At 36.4% G+C, this 22,146-nt stretch overlaps 2 protein-coding genes, 1 long non-coding RNA gene and 1 pseudogene across 3 annotated transcripts; 1 reads left to right on the top strand and 3 right to left on the bottom strand.

The window, feature by feature from the left end:
* Nucleotides 1-593: 593 nt before the first annotated feature.
* LOC124840761 (pathogen-related protein) lies at nucleotides 594-2,597 on the bottom strand. The gene is made up of 4 exons (XM_047316877.2): nucleotides 2,438-2,597; nucleotides 2,221-2,353; nucleotides 1,579-1,877; nucleotides 594-1,010 (listed from the first exon to the last, which is right to left on the bottom strand). The coding sequence occupies exons 1-4, from the start codon at nucleotides 2,555-2,557 to the stop codon at nucleotides 855-857; spliced, it is 708 nt and encodes a 235-aa protein (XP_047172833.1). The 5' UTR covers nucleotides 2,558-2,597; the 3' UTR covers nucleotides 594-854.
* Nucleotides 2,598-6,629: 4,032 nt separating this feature from the next.
* LOC148195872 (uncharacterized) lies at nucleotides 6,630-9,095 on the top strand. The gene is made up of 2 exons (XR_015780570.1): nucleotides 6,630-7,066; nucleotides 8,827-9,095. It is a non-coding gene; the product is annotated as an uncharacterized LOC148195872 (long non-coding RNA).
* A 1,602-nt stretch (nucleotides 9,096-10,697) lies between these two features.
* Nucleotides 10,698-13,666, bottom strand: LOC148195871 (beta-glucosidase 12-like). Its single transcript, XM_088093845.1, has 11 exons — nucleotides 13,608-13,666; nucleotides 13,435-13,510; nucleotides 13,259-13,336; nucleotides 13,063-13,150; nucleotides 12,631-12,886; nucleotides 12,415-12,530; nucleotides 11,609-11,817; nucleotides 11,490-11,521; nucleotides 11,303-11,405; nucleotides 11,034-11,142; nucleotides 10,698-10,956 (listed from the first exon to the last, which is right to left on the bottom strand). The coding sequence occupies exons 2-11, from the start codon at nucleotides 13,493-13,495 to the stop codon at nucleotides 10,785-10,787; spliced, it is 1,224 nt and encodes a 407-aa protein (XP_087949971.1). The 5' UTR covers nucleotides 13,496-13,510; nucleotides 13,608-13,666; the 3' UTR covers nucleotides 10,698-10,784.
* A 3,120-nt stretch (nucleotides 13,667-16,786) lies between these two features.
* Nucleotides 16,787-21,343, bottom strand: LOC148195870 (uncharacterized; annotated as a pseudogene).
* Nucleotides 21,344-22,146: the final 803 nt, after the last annotated feature.

Raw genomic sequence — 22,146 nt, 5'->3', positions numbered from 1 at the left:
TTTGTAACAGTTTTCATTTTATGAGAAAAATGCCTACCACAAAGTGGAAGAACTTTTCGGGCTTTTTATGTTTCTCTGTAGAACATAATTTATGTAATCTTTGAAGTCAAAATCATCCACCAGTACCAAACTTTATTGCTGTTCTTTTACCCATTTATGAGATAATTTTGTTACGGCACATGGTCAGAATTAATAAGCACGTCTTTTTTATAATACGAAGAAAAATTATGTTTTACTTTTTTAACATTTTTACATTATCAACTAGTGTCATCAAGAGAGTTAAAATAATCATAACAGCAATAAAGAAATAAATCTATGCTCTGAATTTGTCTAAGCAACTGCTAAATAACTACTGTACTGCACAACAACTTCAAATGCTTTCATTCAACAATAATGCTGACACAGAAGGTTGTCTGGTTTCCGATTGAATCAAACGCATGAGCTCTCCCTTTGTTCTTTTTTTAAATATCGTATATTTTTAAAATTCATTAGACAATTTTAATCACTCTTTTCTCATTTGAGTTTTTCTTCTTTTTTTTACCTAATTTTTAGTTATTTACACATGTATATTTATTGTAACGTGAACATAAAAATAATAAACTGGAAAACATTATAAATTTCTTCAAAAGTGCAACAGTAATGTCAAACAGACACATTACTTCCCAACATAGCACATGTATTTGCCATAACTATCCATAAAAGATGGAAAACTTAGTTTATTTTTTTCAATTTTATTCGTTGGACCACTATCACAGCAAGTAGTTCTAGGTTTCTTCAAATCTCAGCTGCCACATTAATTGATCCAAGAAACATAGGTGGATCAGAACATTATTCACTTAGAGCAATATTGCAAACTATGTGGAGAAAGGACATTGTTTTGAAGTTGGTGAAGCTTTGTTGCCATCATCCTCTATGGGGTGACTTGGGTGCTTCCCTGATAGAAGGCCTCCGAACATCTCAGCTGGGTCATAGTAAAGTTCCACCTCTTCAACTTTCAAAGAGTCATCCACCTGTATAGATTCATGACTCATGATTGTGATAGAACCTTAAGTAAAACGTTTCTTACGACCACTAGTGGAAAAATCACATCACTAACTGTCAATGCTAGGTGGGATATTTTGTTTGTCTCAAAAAATTTCGTCTTCATCACAGATGATTTAACATTTTGAAACTTGTTTTAACATCAAGTTTTGCTCACAGATATTTACATCTGTATTCGGTAGTTGAATCAGAATTCTGTGTGTTTTAATATTCATTAGTTTCATTACAAAGTTTTGTCCTGAAAACTAATCTAACTCTAGAAGAATAGTTTAAGCCTTTATGAAATGTCAAAAAGTCTTGCATGATGAAAGCTAGCTCATAAACACTTATTTTTCTCTAAACCGACCAAGGAATTCTGTCAGAACAAGACCTTAACCGAATCATTGAACACAAAAAACATTCTGGTTTTTGTTTTGCTTCGAAACATTTGATTTCTGATGTTAAAATAGAGACATATTATATTGAGATAGCACACAGTGGTATAAAGTGTCATCAAGAATCCATTTTGTGAATGTAAAGACATAGTGTATGTAATACCTTGACAGTTCCGACACCATAGAATTGGACCATCTTCCCAGTAGGGGCATGTTCCTTATAAGGGCCTTCAAAGAACCCCCAGTGCCTAAACTTGAAAGCAATTTCAGGAGGTCCACTGTAAACTTTTATCACCTCCCAAGCAAACCCTCTAGGAAAAGCTGATCTGAACAATTCATGAGATGATTCAAAAGTCTCTTTATCAGCTTTGTAAGGTTGCAGATCTTCTGGCAGAGAACTTTGCAACAAAGCATTGTAACTTCCCAGCTTCAGAGTTTCCTCTCCAGATAATCCCTCCCTGCCTGCAAATCAAACATTATACTGATTCTCACAACAGAAAAACCAGAACATGGTTGATGTAATTATGTGGTACAACTATCATTTATTACCATAATCCCTTCAAAAACTGGTCTCCTGCAAGAAAATACTTACACAAGGAATGAAAAGGCCACAAGATCTGTGGATTCTTACTGGAACTATGAAAGGGGTGTCTATACAAGATCAAAAAATACATAGCAAATCTTGATCTATTCGTTCACCCCATTTAATCATGTGATGAATAGCAGTTAATCAAATAGTAGAATACTAAAAATAAGAGTGGAAATGTTGGAGAGGAAATAAATATGACAAATATGAAGTGCATACCATTGACAAATAGCTTGAACTTCTCAGGGTTTATTGTCCTGAAATCCTGCAAACGGGTCTTGTGAGAGAGCTCCATCTCATATGACTTGATAGCATTTTGCACTGTCTCTTCCAATGATCCTTCTGGCCATTCCTGCAAAACATGAAAACACAAATTGAAAAGATAATCTTTAGCGAGAGATGAAAAAAGGGTAAGAGGGTATGGTGGTTGTTGCACCTTAGTTCTTCCTTCTTCAAAAAGCTTGTTAACAACATCATAAGTGGGAGGACCACCATGTCTCCACTGTATGCTATCAGGTTCATCATGCAAGAAAGATCTGTACCTGTCTTTGGCCATGACAAATTAATATGATAGCACATACACCACCTTAGTTATTATATATTAGAGGGCTTGGTCCCCATTTTGTTTTCACATATATAAATTAGTTTAAAAATAAAAATATTTTCTTTAATTTCAGTATATATTTTATATATTTAACCCTTTCACCAATAGGAAAATTTTAGCATCCCAAAATATTTTCAGAGCACGCTCTGCACCTACAGCTGTAGCAGCTATGCTTGTATCACAGGTTGACGGTGATCATGGTGAACATCAATAGTTATTACATAGGCTTTCATTGGCCTCTTTTCTATCATCAAGATAAGGTTTTTGTTTCCTTGTTATTTTCCCAGGCAACTTAAGATGTAACTGAACAATTACAATTTTGAAAGAAAAGATATATTTGACTTTTAGATGTTCGATCATTAATTGCTTTCACATTTCCCGTGACTCCGTTCATGTATTTGATAACATCATTAAGTAAATTAATTTAATGATTAATGTAGGATAACCATATATGATAATATAATAAATTAAAAATTTATTTTTAATAAAATATCAATATAACATTTATATAAATAATAAATTTTGTTGAAAAGAAATAATATTGTTTTATTTTGAGAAAATTTTGAAGTAAATTAATACAAAGACATATACAAATACTAAATTGAAATCAAGACAATTTGACTCCAACACACGAGTGGTACTTATAAACCATAGTAAAGCTGTCAATTTGACTCATGATTCCAGGGCTAGCCCTAATCCACTCTTGAAAAAGCCCCCTCTTAAGAAGTCCCTCAAATGAGGGCCAAAAAAAAGCTCCAATCCCCAAAGGGTGTTACTCCCTCCACCACCACCACTCTCTCCCCACCTCCCCAATCTTTTCTAAAATAAATTTAATTACAAAAATAACCTTTTTTAATTACAAAAATAACCTTTATTTTATTTTTAATCATATTTATTTACTTTGAATTTAAACCCTATTTTTCTACCCACTCACTTTTCACTCAACCCCACCACCAACTCTCCTTCTCTTTCTTTTAGATTCCCACCCCAAACTCCACCACATCCGTCTTCTAAAAAATAATGAGTGTTGCTCCCTCTACCACTCTTACTCCCTCCACCTCCCCAACCTTCTGCATAATATTTTTAACTACAAATATAATCTTTTTTACTTTTATCCCTTTTTATTTACTTTATCTTAAACACTAAATTTTTATCCATTTTCACTCCCGCACCTCCCAACTCTCCTTCTCTCTCCAGATTCGCACACCCCCAACTCCAGATCCTTTCTCATCTCGCAACTCTTGCTTCCTTTTTTTCCATATCCGTTTGTTCTTCATCATATTCACGCAGCCCTACCCTCTCTTTCCAGATTATCACCCCCCACTCTCATCAGATCCGTTCTCCATATCCGTTTGGTTTCAGAAAAAACTGAACCGATACATTCCCACTACTGCAGCATTTGGAGGCATATGTATTGTTGCCCTGACTGTGTTGGCTGATTTCATGGGGGCAATTGGTTCAGGGACTGGAATATTGCTTGCAGTGATAATCATATATCAGTACTTCGCGACATTTGAGAAGGAGAAAGCTAGTGAGCTTGGCTTCTTTGGTTTCTAATTTCTGCTTAGCATTTACGGTTGGTGATGCAATTCTCCTTCCCCACCTGCAGTTTTGCTGTGTATTGAGTATTGCTTGTAGGTTGTTTAACACAGTAAGGAAGAACTTTAGATTAGCTTTTATCTTTTCTCTACCGAGGAAGCCCGTGGTATATTACTGTAACCGAGGACAATTGGTTCAGGCATCTTTTCTCAACATTGTTTTTATTAAGTAAAATAAAATTCTGCATCAAAATGGTTGTTGTTTTACTTTGTTGGGGTATTCTCAATGGTCCTGCCACTGGAGCTCACTTGCTGAGCTTATTCTTCATGGTCATTCCATCATCTTGTACATTTTTTTTTCTTTTGTTTAATATAAGTTTTTTACTTTAATTTTTAATGTGATTCTTAATGCCTAACTTTAACTAAAATAGGTTACAGCATTATATCTTATTGGAATTTTTTATTTTTACCGATACACCTTCTTATTATAGTATAAATTATTTTTTTTTCTTAATGAGAAGATTAAATAAAGATGTTTTGAGTCGACTGAAGCAGTTCTCACACAGTCAATGGAGCATGAGTTTGGTCTCATTAATTTCTTTTTGACTTGATTATAAAAAGAATACTATAGAATTAAAAAATTGTTTAGTGTAGATCTTTCCTTGTATTTTAAATTCCCAAGAATTGATATAACCAGAAGAACCCTAATGGAGTAACTTGTTTGACCTTTGCCTAGAAAGAAGATAAAGGAGAAGAGTGAGTAGTAAAAGTGACATCCGTTTTAGCTTAAACGGATGTTGAGATCCGCTCACGGATGCTCACATCCGTTTAAGGGTTTACACGTTATTTTAGAATTTAATTTAAGGTTGATTACGTAACTCGAAGATGAATGCAGTGTGCCTTCACCTCTTTCACCACTGCACCTTCAAGCACCACCGAAATCGACCACTAGCACTTTGCTGGAACAATTTCTTCCACCATCACTTGCAACCTCTCACTCATCACACTCTCACACGACAATGGAAAAAGAGAAGAGGAAGAATTCCAACTTTAAAAAGGAAGAAGAGCACAATGAAACAATACAAAGTGAAACGTTATAGAGGAAGAAGAGCTTTTGTGTCATTGTCATACATTCATGTAAAAGATTGCAGTGGGTAAAAGTTTAAATTTTTAATCTTAAAAGTAAAATTTTACTGAAGGATAAATCAGGAATAGAAAAATAGAGGAAGGGTAAAAGAGGAACAAGGAGGTGGAGGGAGCAAAGGGTGGTGGTGGAGGGAGCAACACCCATCCCCAAAAACCACTTCTTAAGGGGGTTAGGGTCAGGGTTAAGGTGGGTTTAGCCCACTAAAAAATTTTTGGAAACTAAACTTCAACATTCTCATAATAAAAGTATTAAATTTTATATTCATGAAATTGATTTCTTATTTCAAATTATTAAATAAAACTAATTAATTATAGTATAATAGAATATTTAATATTCAAAATAACTACTTTTGTAAATAATTAAAAACAATTGCAAACCACACACTTAATTTTATACAACTAAATAGTATTACAATTTTTTTTTTGCTAAAATATTATAAAGATGTTTTATTTTGTTGTCAATTTTAATACAATTATGTCTTATATTGCAAACACCAATTATTAGAAAATTATATATAATTAGTAATATCAAAATAACCACAAAGAGAGATAATAACATATTAAATTAATTTAATATTTGCACTGCTTTTACAGTTCTTAAAAAGAATCAGTCTTTTGTTTCCTCGACTTCAAAATATCACTCACTCTGTTTTTAATTATTTAAAATTAAAAATAATTCAAAAATTTATTATCTAAAATTTTTGGATCAAAAATAATATTAATATTTTATGTGTAAATTAAACTTATGTTTTATTTTGCTTTTTTCTCTTTGATAATCTTTTCTCAAAATCACCATAAGATATATTATAAAAAGAAAATTAATTTTTGAAAAATTTATAAAACAAAGAAAATTTTAAATAGACGTAAAGTACTAAAGAATGACAATGTTATAGTGTTTCAATTCTTTAACTAACACATTAAATAATTTACTTTTAACTTTCAATTAGAACACATAACATAAATGTATGTTTATATTTATGACATTTAAAATGTAAACATTTTGAGTGAGTAGTACGACCAGATTGAATCCTATGCGCAAATACAACTGTAACTTGCACAATGTTTATGAGTTTTTTCTTTTTACTTATTATTTATGTTATGAGCATGATTTGTCGAGTATAAAATGAAAAATAAAATCATTTATATTTAATTTCTTTTTCAATAGCTTTTTAAGAAAATAAAGAAGCCTTATTGTCACGCCCCATTTAATGCCTCTGTGTCTCATTAATACACCCACGCCCCTCCACGTGCTGTGCCATTAATGTGCACTTTCATTCTCTGAATCTCTCTGACATGTGTCACATCGGAAGGTTCTGCACTCAATTCTGGAAGCCAGGTGTCAGCACAGGAAGGAACGTCCGTATGATTTGGTAAGAGAATTAAATTTCTCTGAAAAACTCTTCCCCTCCTCTGCGTACACCTTCCTCTTCCCCAGAAATTCAAAATCTCCATTTTTCTCCTCCTTCTCTCTAGAACCTCCACCTTCTCTCTACCATAACTCACTTTCTTCTCCTCCGATTACGTTTCAGAGACCACAGAAACGTTCCCTGCACCAAGAGCTTCAGACTGAACCGAACAACTTACAGTTCTGGTAAGTTTATTTGGACGTTCGTTTCTAGAAGTTCCTGCAAACCCTATTCCGTTGCATGCAAAGGCGTGGACTAAGTCCTTTCTTTTTCTTTGGTTAGTTTAGTTGGAAAGCGTAAGTGAAACGCTGAGGGAGTCTCGGTTAGACGAATCAAGATCCACTCAGTTTAGGACGTTCACTACAATCCGGGTAAGGGAAGCTTTAGTAATTTAATTTAATACTTGTTTGATGTGTATGAAAGCAATGAAGTGTACTGGATGTCTGAAATGCATGAAATATTTGATGTTTAAGTATGCATGAACGAGCATGGTTGCACTGGATGTATATGATGAATATTGTTTGAACTGTATGCTGAGAATGAAACGTATGATTCGGAGTATGATTAAATTTCTGTATGGTTTGGGATGATAATATGAATTTTGTAATGTATGAGATTTATGGTGGAGAGAAATTATAAGTTATGAATCATATGAAAACTGTAAAGTTATTGTAAAATGATAAATCTGGAAATTTTCATATTCTCTGCTTGATAATGTACGCTTGTCATCGAACGGTCTTATACCGTTCGGTTTCCCTTGAAATAACTTAGAATAAGAATTCTTTCATTTGGAAAGGATTCTGATTAAGAACGAGCGTCCTTTGAGTGAAGGGTTAGGTTCGAGCGTTCGGCTCAGCCTAGCGTGTCCAACGATTGAAATAAATTGAAGTATTTTAGTAACGCTCGGTTTTATATTCCAGCGTTCGTCATAGGTAGCGCTTAGTCTTATACTGAGCGTTCGTCCAAATGAGCTCTCGGTCTTAGATTGAGCGTTCGTCCTAGTTAGCGTTCGGTCTAATACCGAACGTTCGTTCTAAATGAGTGTTCGTTCTATTTAGTGCTCGGTCATTTACCTAGCGTTCGTCCAAAGCAGAGTTCGGTTTTATAACTGAACGCTCGTCCAAATGAGTATGTGGTAAAAGAACGCTCTGTACTATACCGAATGTTCGTTCCTTCATAAATTATCAACGAGCGGTAATAGCGTTCGTCCCAAATTTGAAATAGCGTTCGTCCTTAAAATCGAAATAGCGTTCGTCCAATAATTCTAGTAACGTTCGTCCAAGACTTCAGTGACGTTGTCCAAAAGTTTCATTTTATCGCTCGGTCATTGACTGACGGTTGTTTCTTGAATTAAATCGTGTTCGGATTCTTTATCTAAACAATTTGTGATATATCTATCCATTTGATTCGTTCCAGAGTTATTGAATTTAAATTATTCTAAGTAAATTCCAGATCATTCTAGATTCAGTTCATCTAACTGATTCAAGTTCGTGAATAAGCCTTCTTGGTATGGCATTACGTTCGTCCTCTATTACAAAGAGGGCTGGACGTTCGTCCTCTTATGGAAGTGAAACTAAGAATGAGAGTGTGAATGAGATGAAAGATTAAGAGGTGTGAACACTATGAGAACTGAAATTGTGATTTGTGTACTTGAACGAGCGTTCCAGGGTGGAACGACTCTTGAATGGAAATTGAGATTTGTAAGTATGAACGTGGTAAGCTTAGATGGTGGTTCATCCTGATATTCCGTGAGTGCTCGTTCTCAAGTAGAGATGAGTACGTCATGCGTGGGAATGGCAGGAGGTCTAGTCCATAACTGTAACTTGGACAGAAAAGACTAACCTCAGGTGGCTACTGATGAGTATTCCAGTCACTCACCTGGGTGCACGGACGCCTTAGCTACACAGGATTCATACAGTCCGGACGGTCGGTCTAGCATCAGGATTTGGATGGAATTATTATATGAATTGAATGTATATGTTTGTGAATTTACTTGCTGTATTTAATAAGTATGAAATATATATTTGACTTGAATTAAATTCAATAAGCTTACCCTTGCACTTTCCTTGCGTTGTCTGTATATGTGTATCCGTCTTGTCCTTGCTATGATCATTCGTGTGGGTGTGAGCAGAAGGTGATACTTCCCTGGAGCAAACACTTGAAGAAGAAATCCTAGCTGAGGAGAATCTCGTTGAAGTGGAAGTGAAGGCCGAGCAGTAAAGACGTTCGGTTTTTGGTTAGAGAAATTAGAATAGCGGGTCACTTAAGCGAGCGCCCTTTTGTTGGTTGTTTATAGTTGGACGTTCGGTCATTATTTTGTAAACCGTTCGTCCTAATTCTTTTTGTGAACGCTCGTTATTTTTGTGTGTATATGTAAGGCCGTTCGGCCATTTTTGCACACTGCTCTCTTTAATTGTAAAACTGCTATATAATATTAATACATGTTAATATTCTATTATATAGTTGCTGACTGTATAATTTTGGGATGTTACATTATTTTTTTTAAAATTAAGAGCTTCAATTATAGAAAATCTTCTCTTAAATTTCAATTAGGATAATTTTAGATAGAAAGTTAATTTCTGACTTATAACCTAAAAAAAAAGCGAAATTAAATATTTAAATTTCAAATTTATAAAATGATCAATTATATACTTAGAGAATCTAACTCAATAAATATTTTCAATTTGCTTTTGTTTCTTGATTCTAGAACCCTCCTCCTATAAAAATTTCAATTTATTTTCTATAGTAACTATTTTTGTAACAAAGTAGAAGTTAATTATATTTTTTCTTGTATTCAAAATGAATATTTTTTCTAAAAAAAGGCCCATGAGTTGGCCCTTGCCCACAGGGCTTTTGAAGAAATTTTGGCCCTGTGGGCTTTTTCTACAAGGGGCTTTTTGCCCTTATGGATTTTTCTGGCCCCAACCCACGTGGGTTAGGGCCAAACCATGTAAGGGGGGCCAAATTGACGGGTCTATGAATAAGAGTAGCTAGATTTCTCATTCCTTGAAATTGGATGTAATGACTTCACTATGATGTAAAATTCTTGTGCAATATATCGTTGTTCGTTCATATGCTCTTTCTTTAATTTATTTTCATTATATGGAAATATAATGTTATTTGAATGTCTCTCCTTACTAGAAAGTAACTTTGAACATGGACATAGATAGAGCACCTAAGTGATTTGGGATCTAGGGATAAACTCAATAACTTAGTCATTCTTAGCATCTGATTTAATGCAAATTGTATATTAAATTGACTAAGAGATTAACACTTTGATATATGAATTTAGAACTAGTTGCTAAGGAATTAGGACTCGTATGCCTTGATGTGAATGTTTGAATGAAATAATGATATGTTATCCAAGGTTTTATTTTCATGTGATTCATGAAACCAGTAAATGAGTCCAATTAGATAACGTAGTTCAATTCCCTTGGGAGAACAATACTTTGTATTTACTTTAACCACTTGAAACGATTTGGTATACTTGACAAAAATGTTATCAAGTTTTTGGCGTCGTTGTCGCGGATCAAACCCGGGTCGTCCGCGTGCATGCGGAAATACTTAGCACTATACTATTGCATAGCATTTATATAAAAATTAAATTTCGTTACTATTTGAAGAGTGACAATATTGTTTAATTTTAAAAATATTATGACTGAATTGATTTATAAAATAAAAATATAAAGACCAAATTAAAACTAAACAATGACACCAGGAATGAGAGTAATATGTGACACTGACATAGTGACATCACATTATCTGTGTCATATGACATGATGTTACTTTAACATGTGACAAATTTTTATTTTTAAAAAAATTGAAAAAAAAAATAAGTAACATGTGACACCTCTTTAATAATGTTAGTACATTATTAACGAAAAAACTAATTGTATCAATTTTTTCATATTAAGGACCAAATCGGAACCAATAAAAATACAGGACCGATTACAATTTTTTCTACAAAAATGAAAACCAATGGAATCATTTAACCCTATATCTATTACATGAGCTTTGCAAGAATCCTTACTCTATCAATATTTATTCTAATAGTAGAGTGCCTTAAATATTAAGAACTAACTATATAATCTAAGACCTTTTAAGAAAGTTCTTAAACCATTTTGCAGAGAGTTTTTCATATCGTTTTAAGCCATCCTTATAATCCACAAAGTGAATTCCAAAGCGTACTGCATAACCATCATTCCATTCAAAGTTGTCCAATAATGACCATGCAAAATATCCTTTTATGTTTACGCCATCCCTAGTAAAGTCAATAAAATAAATAAATAAAATTTGCAAATAAAATAATTTTTGAGCAATAAAGAAATCATTAATTACCTAATTGCCGAATTTATATAATAGAGATGGTGATAATAGTAGTGAACTCTATGTTTATCGTAAAGGGATTTCCTTAATGATACTGTCGGTTCGTCCAATTCACTTACACCTTCAAATTAAAAGCAATATATGTTAAAAATGATAGAAGAAAGATTACTTATAAACATGCAAAAAGTTATATTAAGGCTACATATTTTAAATAATTTTGTCTAAATAATTACTTAATGAGATATTTAAAAGATAATAAAATGATTATTTGATTTAATTACCATTTTCAGTTATGTAAATCAAAGGAATGTTGTACTTTTCTTTTGTATAGAGCAACAATTCTCTAATTCCTTTAGGATAAATGTATAACCAACTAGAACCGCTCTACAAATATAAATATGAAGTTATACAAAACCAAATAAACCAATAATAATATGAACATAAAATTTCAAATGATTGCATACATACCGATGGACCTATTGGAACGCCATTACGAATAGCTAGCCCACAAAACAAAAAACAAAATGTGATATTATGAAATTATAAGATATGTTATTTAAATAAGTGATAGTTAAAGTTCTACTTACATGAAAGATTGGCCTTGCAATCTGTTTCATAATTAGGTTTGGTTTTGGGTGCATCGGCAGCATAGTAAGTGGTGTAATAGTTTAATCCAAGAAAATCAAATGAACCAACAGGAAGTTTTGCTTCTTCTTTAGTGAATTCTGGTAATCTTTTACCAACTAAGGAACGCATGCTCTCTAGATACTTTCCTGATGTCAATGGTTCCATGTACCTATAATTATTAGTACAAAATATCAAAATTTCAGACTTTTCTTTGTTGAATAACTCCAAATTATTCATATACCTACTACCAAAATAATATAATATAGTACAAATCCAAAACTTACAATATTTTACTCTTGAAAATAGAAGAACAATATAACACTTTATAACAACTTTAATTAGTGTGACTCTACATAACTCAAGATATTCCACATCAATTATAGTTATAAGATAAATTTATAATATATAAATGAGTACAATCTTATATGATTGTATAAGTTTAAAATTCACTTCTTAATATAATATCATAACTATAATTTAAAGTCTATCATAACGAGATTTTTTGTTTGTCCAGCCTATTGTACAACATTATCATACCAATAATTTATGTTTTGTTCCTAAACTCAATATATATATTTCTAAGTATGAAGGACATGTGTTGAAAGTTTCGAATAGAGGGACAGTAAGACCGTTCACAGTATATAAATAAGTATAAACTTCATGTAATAAGTCGATTTTACAAGGTTGAGTTAATCTTAAATTTTATATTCTAACATAATTTTATTTTTAAGAGTGGTAATATTTAAATGGAGAGTGAAGTACTTACCATCCATACATAAAGTCAAGAGCTCGTTGAGCAGCTTCTTTATCTGATGTGGCATTTGAAAATGGCTCAAACCAATGAGACACATGTGTTATGCCTATCACTCCCCTTTGAGATTCCTAAGCAAAGTGTTCCAAATGTTAAGTACAAGAGTTGTACAAAAATAGTTTAACCCTTATAGCAATGCTGAAGTGTAGCTTTTGGTGAAGACTGAAAAACCTGATACTTTTTCTTGTACACTTGAACAGCTGCTGCATGAGAAAGTAGTTGATAATGTGAAATTACATAAGGTTCTGTTCCTGAATCACCACCAGTGCATTCTGGATTTAACCATTGGGAACATCGACCTGGTGCAAAGCTCCCAAGTGCATAACCACCCCTACTAAAAGACCATGGCTCGTTTAAAGTAATCCAATGTTTCACCTTATCTCCAAATTCTTCGAAACAAAGTTCCGCATAGTCTTGAAAATCATTTCTGAAAATCAGTGATGGATGAATTATATTCATGGTAGTTATAATGATAATAAATTAGTGTAAAGTTAACATCAAGGACGTAAATATTTATGGAAATTAGATTACTAAGTTATCTTACATATCATTCGTATTTTTAATTTTAGTTATGACATAAAAGATAAATTTTGTAAAACTTACACAATGAGAGGACTTAAGAAACCACTGTAGTCTTCTTGTAAAGCTTGAGGAATATCCCAGTGAAAAAGTGTCACATATGGTTGTATACCTGAAATATTAATATTTCGCATATAACTATTGTCACTTACTTAAAAATCAATTATAAAATGTAAACTTTTTAATTAAGAAAAAAAAAGAGTAAAAAATTAATGTTGACCGTTGAGTAGCAAATGATCAATGAGGTTGTAGTAATAATCGATTCCTTCGTGATTTATACCTCCATTCAACTTTCCTTCTATTTATGATTTACAAAGATTGAAATCATTAACATGAAAGGTACAAATACAATAATTACGAAAATAATTAATAATTGTTGATGAACTTTGATCTCACTTGGTAGGATTCTCGACCAAGAGATGGAGAATCTGTAAGCATCCAGATTCATATTCTTCATTATATGAATATCTCCCTGTTATATAAACAGAAAACAACACTAGAAAAATGATTAATTACTTTGAGGGAGAGTGATACTTGGTTTCATCATTGACTGAGAATTTGGACTTTACCTTATAGCGATGATACTGATCAACTGCTACGTCTCCATTACTTTTATCCTTTATTTTCTCTGAAAGTATTAGACATGTATAATCAGGCTATTTTAAAACATTACGCTTAGACCCGTCAATTTGGCCCCCCTTACATGGTTTGGCCCTAACCCACGTGGGTTGGGGCCAGAAAAATCCACAAGGGCAAAAAGCCCCTTGTAGAAAAAGCCCACAGGGCCAAAATTTCTTCAGAAGCCCTGTGGGCCATGGCCAACCCATGGGCCTGTTTTTTAGAAAAAATATTCATTTTGAATACAAGAAAAAATATAATTAACTCCTAATTTGTTACAAAAATAGTTACTATAGAAAATAAATTGAAATTTTTATAGGAGGAGGGTTCTAGAATCAAGAAACAAAAGCAAATTGACAGTATTTATTGAGTTAGATTCTCTAAGTATATAATTAAAGGATCATTTTATAAATTTGAAATTTAAATATTTAATTTTGCTGTTTTTTAGGTTATAAGTCAGAAATTAACTTTCTATCTAAAATTATCCTAATTGAAATTTAAGAAAAGATTTTCTATAATTGAAGCTCTTAATTTAAAAAAAAAAATAAGGCTTCTTTATTTTCTTAGAAAGCTATTGAAAAAGAAATTAAATATAAATGATTTTATTTTTCATTTATACTCGACAAATCATGCTCATAACATAAATAAGAAGTAAAAAGAAAAATGTAACATCCCAAAATACAGTAATCACCATATAATAGAATTAATTACATTAAACAGTTAAACAATGCAGTCTTACACTAGAATCAAGGTTCAAAAGCCAAAAGACTTAATTACAGAATTCCATACAGTAAATCAGTACTACTAGAAATTCAAAACGAACAGTTTTACAAAATTAACTAACCGAACGTTCAAAAACTAAGACAACTAAACTCTAAACTGAACGAACGCTCTATGGTTCAGCTTTAACCTCCACGTCTACTAGGTTCTCTTCTTCAATAATGTCCTCCAAAGTAGCCTCGCCTTCTGCTCACATCCACACGGATGATCATTGCAACGACAGGACGAACGTACAAAGACAACAGACAACACAAGGAAAAACGAAAGGGTAAGCTTATGTAATTTAATCCATACATCAACATATAAAATAAACATTTCAATCCACACAAGCATATAGTTCAACATATAACATCGTACAAAATATATTACTAGACAAACCGTCCGGACAGTATGAATCTGTGTAGCTACAGGCGTCCTTGCACCCGAGTGATGTAGTAACTGGGATACACTCAACAGCTGCCACTCGAGGTTAGCCCTATCCAAAGTACCCCTAAGGACTAGGACCTCCTGCCGTTCCCACACATGACCTTCCCCCTCTACGTGAGGATGAGTACTCACGGAACATCAGGATGGACCAGCCAGCATTAGCATGCCCACAGTCATATTTTACCAAATTCCATATTCATCCATACATGAGTCGTTCCTCCCAGGAACGCTCGTTCAAAATCCACAATCGTTAAATATTTCCATATCATGTTCTCTCTTTAAAATTTTATACTTTATTCTCATTTTCATCTTTAGTTTCGAATACCTAAAATAACGAACGTTCAGTCTTCTGAAGTACGAGGACGAACGTTAAGTACAAGACCTAGAAAGACTTGTTGCCAATCAGAATAAGTCGACACATGATTATTTGACGAACGTCATTGCTACTCGAATCAGTTGAATGAACTGACTCCAGAACGATACAATCAATATTCAAAATAATTTAAGTATAAAGGTTCTAGACCGAATTCAAATGGATAAAGATACAACAAGACGAGTAAATAACTATACTGAATACAATTCATTTAAAAAGATCGACTGTCAGTCAATGACCGAACGCGATAATACACATTTACTAAAATTTTTGGACGAACGCTATTTACGCCCATTTGGTAATCAAAGGTAAGGACGAGCGTTCGGTATAAGACTGAGAGCTCATTAGGACGAACGCTAGGTATATGACCGAGCGCTACTTACAACGAACGCTAGGTATAAGACCGAGCGTTACTCATTTTTAAAGTACAAGGGTATAAATATTATTATTTTTATTTCAGAGACTCGGATACCGCTAGTCTGAGCCGAACGTTCAAACCTAGCATTTCACAAGAGGACGCTCGTTCTCGATCAGAGTTCTTTCCGAATGAAAGAATTCCATTTTAAATCATTTACTAGTAAACCGAACGGTATAAGACCGTTCAATGACGAGCGTGCATTTATCAAGGTAAGAAATACCATATTCAGATTTTTCATCTATTCTAACTCAACATTTCTTATACAGTTCATATCTTATAATTTCATATCAATTATCAATTCACATTCTTCATAGAATTCATGTTAACAATTCATACTCTACAATAATCATCCATTTTTCCAATTCATACATATCAACCATCGTCATACATAATCAATCAGCATATATCTCATACATCCAGTCCATATAGGACGTTCATACAACATACAAGTATCAATTAAATTAAATAAGCTTCCCTTACCTGGATTTGAGACTGAATCGTTCTATACGTAAGAAGTGTGGCTCGACCAGCTAACGTTTTCCCCCTTAACAGTCACTTAACTCTTCCAATCAAATCTATCCACAAGAAAGTTGAGGTACTTAGACTACACACTAGCATGCAGCCAAAACTTAGTTTTTCAGGAAACCTAAGAACGAACTACTAAGGGAGAAACTTACCAGTTTCAGCTTGTGAAACTGTTCGGTCCAACTTGTAGCTCACAGCTCAGAGAACGCTACTACGGTTTCTGAAAGTTGATCGGAGAAGAGGGTGGTGAGTTACAGTAGAGAGAAGATGGAAATGTTCTAGAGAGAGGAAGGAGAAAATGGATATTCAGAATTTGGGGAGGAAGACGGTGCGTGCAGAAGAGTGTGGCAGGTTTTTCAGAAATCATTTTTGTTTGCCCCACGTCCAAACGGTCGTGCGCTCTGCTGCTGACACCTTCCCCCCACTTACTGACTTCAGAATGTTCCATTTTGACACTTGGCAATTGTGCGTCAAAGTTTGTGAGTGCGTTTTTAAGGCACCTGAGCAGGGTTTTGGGAGTAATTAATGAGATTTGACAGGTGGGGTCTTGGATTAAATTTCTCAGGTCTTACATTCCCCCTAACTACAAAAATTTTCGTCCTTGGAAATTAAGACTTACCCGAAAATAAGTGGGGATACAAGTCCTTCATAGCATTCTCCACTTCCCACGTTGAGTCGCCAGTCTTTGCGTCCCACACTATCTTTACTAGACGAACGTCTTTTCCTTTGTAGTACTTGGTGCGGCTGTCTTCCACACGAACTGGTTGCAACTCCAGCGTTCGGTCTGGGTGAAGTTGAACGTCTTCCAACTCCAATATATGAGAAGGGTTGGCTATGTACTTCCGGAGTTGGGAAACGTGGAAGACTGGGTGAAGGTTCGACAGTTGAGGTGGTAAAGCCAGCTCATACGCCACTGGTCCGATCTTTCTCATAATTTGGTAAGGTCCGACGAACTTGGGGGATAGCTTCTTTGGACGAACGGCTCTGCCTACCCCAGTGATCGGATTTAGTCGAAGGAACACATGATCACCTGAGGCGAACTCCAAGGGTCTTCTTCGTCTATCCGCATAGGACAATGCCTGCTAAGTGACGTCTTCAATCTTTCTTGTATTAGCTTCACCTTCTCAGTCGTTTGCTGGATAAGTTCGGGTCCAGTTAGCACGTTCTCTCCTTCTTGGAACCAACAAAGTGGCGTTCGGCACTTCCTACCATAGAGAGCTTCAAACGGTGCCATTCCGATGCTAGACTGAAAACTGTTGTTGTACGTGAATTCCACTAGTGGCAAGACTTCATCCCAAGCGCCTAAGTGATCTAGGACGCACGTCCTCAGTAAGTCTTCAAGCGTTTGGATGGTCCTCTCAGATTTGGCCGTCCGTTTGAGGGTGATAAGCTGAACTCATTTGCAGTCTGCTTCCCAATTCACCTTGCAAAGATTGCCAAAACCGATATGTGAATCTCGTATCTCGGTCAGAAATGATGCTCGAAGGGACTCCATGCAAACGAACGATCTCCTTGATATACAACTTAGCTAAGTTGGTCATCGACATCTTCAAATTGACTGCCAGGAAGTGGGCGCTCTTCGTTAGCCGATCCACGATCACCCATATTGAATCATGATTTCTGACCGTGCGTGGTAGGTGGGTCACGAAATCCATGGAAACGCTGTCCCACTTCCATTCAGGAATCTCCAACTGCTGAAGCAAACCGCCAGGTCTCTGGTGTTCAGCCTTCGCTCGTTGACAAGTCAGACATGATGCCACAAAACGAGCGACATCATTCTTCATTCTAGGCCACTAGAACGATTGTCGGAGGTCTTGATACATCTTAGTCATACCAGGGTGTATGCTAAGACGACTGTGATGCCCTTCCTCCAAAACAATCCACTTCAGATCTTCATCGTTTGGAACGCACGTCCTACCCATGTAACGTAATAGACCGTCCGTTCCAGTATTGAATCCTTTAGCTTGATCCGAACCGAGCGTACTCAAAATCTTCACCAGTTCTTCGTCTTCTCGCTGCTTCATTTTGATCCGGTCAAATACATTGCTAGATATTCTAAGGTTACAACATTTGATGTTGTTCGGTTCCAATTCGAACTGCAACCTTAGATCTCTAAAGCTCTCAACCAAACTGAGTTCCTTCACCATCATAACCGAGACATGAACTGCCTTCTTGCTTAGGGCGTCCGCTACTACATTAGCCTTCCCAGGATGATACAGCAGTTCAAACTCATAATCTTTTAAGAACTCTAACCAACACCGCTGCCTCATGTTCAACTCCTTCTGATCAAATAAGTACTTGAGGCTCTTGTGGTCATTGAAGACTTGGAATGTGGATCCGTACAAGTAATGCCTCCAAATCTTCAGTGCGAAAACGACCGCTGCCAATTCCAGGTCGTGCGTTGGATAATTTCTCTCGTGAATCTTCAATTGACGAGACGCGTACGCTACCGCTCGCTTCTCTTGCATCAGCACACAACCCAAACCTTGGTGAGAAGCATCGCAGTATACCTCGAACGGTTTGGCTATGTCTGGAATAATCAATACTGGAGCGCTCGTCAATTTCACTTTCAACTCCTGGAAGCTCGCTTCACACCGATCGGTCCATACAAACGGCTGATCTTTCCGGGTCAACTGAGTTAGCGGAGCCACTATCTTAGCAAATCCTTCAATAAAACGTCTGTAGTAGCCCGCAAGCCCCACAAAGCTACGAACCTCAGTGACCCAGCGGGGACTCTCCCATTCCAAAATCGCTCGTACCTTAGCTGGGTCTACCGAGATACCTCCAGCCGATACCACGTGCCCCAAAAGCTGAACTTCCTTCATCCAGAACTCACATTTTGATAACTTGGTGTACAACTCCTTCTCCCTCAGTACGCCAAGTACAATTCTCAAGTGTTCCTCATGTTCGTCCTGGGTCTTGGAGTAGATGAGAATATCATCTATGAAGACGACCACAAACTTGTCCAAGTACGGCCTGAAGATGCGATTCATATATTCCATGAACACTGCTGGGGCGTTCGTTACTCTGAATGGCATCACCACGTACTCATAATGTCCATAACGAGATCTGAACGCTGTCTTCTGGATGTCTTCCTCCTTAACTCTGATTTGATGATATCTAGATCTCAAATCAATTTTCGAGAACACTGTGGCCCCATGTAGTTGATCCAACAAATCATCTATCCTTGGCAATGGGTACTTGTTCTTGATGGTCAGCTTGTTTAATTGCCTGTAATCTATACACAGCCGAGAGCTGCCATCTTTCTTCTTCACCAAAAGAACCGGCGCTCCCCAGGGTGATACGCTCGGCCTGATGAACTGCTTTTCCATCAACTCTTCAATCTGCTCCTTGAGTTCAGCTAACTCCGCAGGCGACATCCGATAAGGCTGAACGGAGATAGGAGCTGCCGTCGTCACCAAATCAATGGTGAATTCAACTTCGCGAGGAGGGGGAAGTCCAGGTATTTCTTCCGGGAAAACGTCCGGGAATTCATCCACAACCGATCGTCCCTTATTGTCACTACTGAATGATTGTTCTTGCTCCAACCTTCCGAATTCCTGATCTTCGTGCGTCATAATCAGGAAACAGCTGGCGCCCTCCATAATGTCTTCTTTCAGTTGGCCGAGCGTCACTGATAATTCTTCTTCTTCTTCATCCGGAAAAATTAACTCCTTCTTACCACAGTCTATGAGAATGCGATTGGTAGCCAACCAATCCATTCCTAAAATCACTTCTAACTCTTTTAAATGTAAACAGATCAAGTTCACCTTATAACTACGCCCCTCAACCACAATAGGACATCTAATGCATACGGTAGACGTCCTAATCTCTCCAGCCGCTGGGGTTGACACCACCAAGTCGAACTGCATCTCCCTCTCAATTATTCCCAATTTTTCAACACACGCCTTCGAGATGAAGGAGTGAGTCGCCCCAGAATCAAACAACACACGACATGATATTCCATACAGCAAGCATTCACCAGTGATAAGATTACCTGAGCTTGCTGCTTCCGCTCCAGTTATAGCATACACTCGTCCCACTGCTTGAGCTCTGCCACCTCTCGGTTGATTCCTTCCAGCATTTGGTGGCCTCATCACTGCACGTCCACCCATGTTGCACTCGTTCTCCAAGTGCCCATTCCGTCCACAACGGGTGCAGTGTTTTCCTCCCACCAGCTGAGGACATGAAGAACGATAGTGTGGTCCTCCACACTGGAAACAAGTAACGTTTCCGTGCTGCCCAGACTGTCCAGCAGGAACCAATGCTTGAGACCCACTTGCATTAGATGGTTGATTGGGACGAACGTAAGGGGTTCTCCTCTGATTAACATTGCCCCTGGACACGATCGGTCCCCTAATCACCTGTTGTTGCTTCTTCTGTCGTTCCGCTTCTACCATATTCTTCTCTAATACCTTGGCCCTCTCAACCATAGCAGGAAACAACCGGATGCATAAGCTGGAAATCAAAACCTTCAGATCACTCCGCATACCGTTCTCAAACTTCCTACACTGCCACTCTTCACTGGTGGCCATCGTATTAAAACGGACGAGATGCTTGAATTTGTTGGTATACTCCGATACAGACATCCCACCTTGTACCAACTGAAGAAATTCTACCTCTTTTGCAAAACGGACGCTATCAGGGAAGTATTCTTCATAAAACTTGCTCCGGAATACTTCCCATGTGATGGGATTTTGGGCGTCCGTCAGGATAGCTCTCATGCTCGCCCACCAGTGGCTTGCTTCTCCAGTTAGTAGGTATTCTGTGAACGCCAACCTGTTCTCATCCGGGCATCTCTTGGCGTTGAAAATCCTCTCCATGTCTCTTAGCCACTGATCTGCCTCATCAGGGAGACACTTCCCACTGAATTTGGCGAGATGGTGTTGTAGAAAACTCTTCAAGCTCCACTCGGTTGGATGGTTAGCGTTGGAAGAGGACACTCCTGGTGTGCCTCTGGTGGCAGCGATAATTTCCATCAACTGCCTCTGGGTCGCCACAGAGTTGGCGCGAGCGGCCTCCAAACTCTGTAGAGCAGCTGCGTTCTACTCCATTAATGTAGTGTTTTGTTGTTGTAGTCTATCAATTACTGATTCCAACAACCTAGTGTTGTTGGGCGCATTAGGTTCATTGGGCTGTGGTGGAGGAGGGAGTCTAGGTGCCATTTGTTCTCTGGAAACAGAGAAAAACGAGCGTTAGTCATGTTCAAAGAGTTAAAAAAAATAACTCATTAAACACACATTAAGCACACAGCAAAAACATGGTGTACTCATAACCTAAAGTGTCCTTAAGAGAACAAAACTGCTTTGATACCACTAATGTAACATCCCAAAATACAGTAATCACCATATAATAGAATTAATTACATTAAACAGTTAAACAATGCAGTCTTACACTAGAATCAAGGTTCAAAAGCCAAAAGACTTAATTACAGAATTCCATACAGTAAATCAGTACTACTAGAAATTCAGAACGAACAATTTTAAAAAATTAACTAACCGAACGTTCAAAAACTAAGACAACTAAACTCTAACATGAACGAACGCTCTATGGTTCAGCTTTAACCTCCACGTCTACTAGGTTCTCTTCTTCAATAACGTCCTCCAAAGTAGCCTCGCCTTCTGCTCACATCCACACGGATGATCATTGCAACGATAGGACGAACGTACAAAGACAACAGACAACACAAGGAAAAACGAAAGGGTAAGCTTATGTAATTTAATCCATACATCAACATATAAAATAAACATTTCAATCCACACAAGCATATAGTTCAACATATAACATCGTACAAAATATATTACTAGACAGACCGTCCGGACTGTATGAATCTGTGTAGCTACAAGCGTCCTTGCACCCGAGTGATGTAGTAACTGGGATACACTCAACAGCTGCCACTCGAGGTTAGCCCTATCCAAAGTACCCCTAAGGACTAGGACCTCCTGCCGTTCCCACACATGACCTTCCC

This window comes from Vigna umbellata, chromosome 7, assembly GCF_029865625.1.
Source record: "Vigna umbellata cultivar VRB3 chromosome 7, Vumbellata_1.0, whole genome shotgun sequence".
NCBI lineage: Eukaryota > Viridiplantae > Streptophyta > Magnoliopsida > Fabales > Fabaceae > Vigna > Vigna umbellata.
The sequence above is the reverse complement of the archived record's forward strand: the minus strand, read 5'-3'. Positions and strand labels throughout refer to the sequence as shown.

What these genes read in the sequence shown, in the direction of transcription:
- LOC124840761 (XM_047316877.2), bottom strand. Translation starts at nt 2,557, where the DNA reads ATGGCCAAAGACAGGTACAGATCTTTCTTGCATGATGAACCTGATAGC. An exon ending in TTGAAGAAGGAAGAACTAAG is followed by an intron (nt 2,354 to 2,437) that starts GTGCAACAACCA and finishes CATGTTTTGCAG; the next exon opens with GAATGGCCAGAAGGATCATT. An exon ending in GTTCAAGCTATTTGTCAATG is followed by an intron (nt 1,878 to 2,220) that starts GTATGCACTTCA and finishes TTTGATTTGCAG; the next exon opens with GCAGGGAGGGATTATCTGGA.
- LOC148195871 (XM_088093845.1), bottom strand. Translation starts at nt 13,495, where the DNA reads ATGAAGAATATGAATCTGGATGCTTACAGATTCTCCATCTCTTGGTCG. An exon ending in TGATCATTTGCTACTCAACG is followed by an intron (nt 13,151 to 13,258) that starts GTCAACATTAAT and finishes TTAATATTTCAG; the next exon opens with GTATACAACCATATGTGACA. An exon ending in GATTTACATAACTGAAAATG is followed by an intron (nt 11,143 to 11,302) that starts GTAATTAAATCA and finishes TTTAATTTGAAG; the next exon opens with GTGTAAGTGAATTGGACGAA.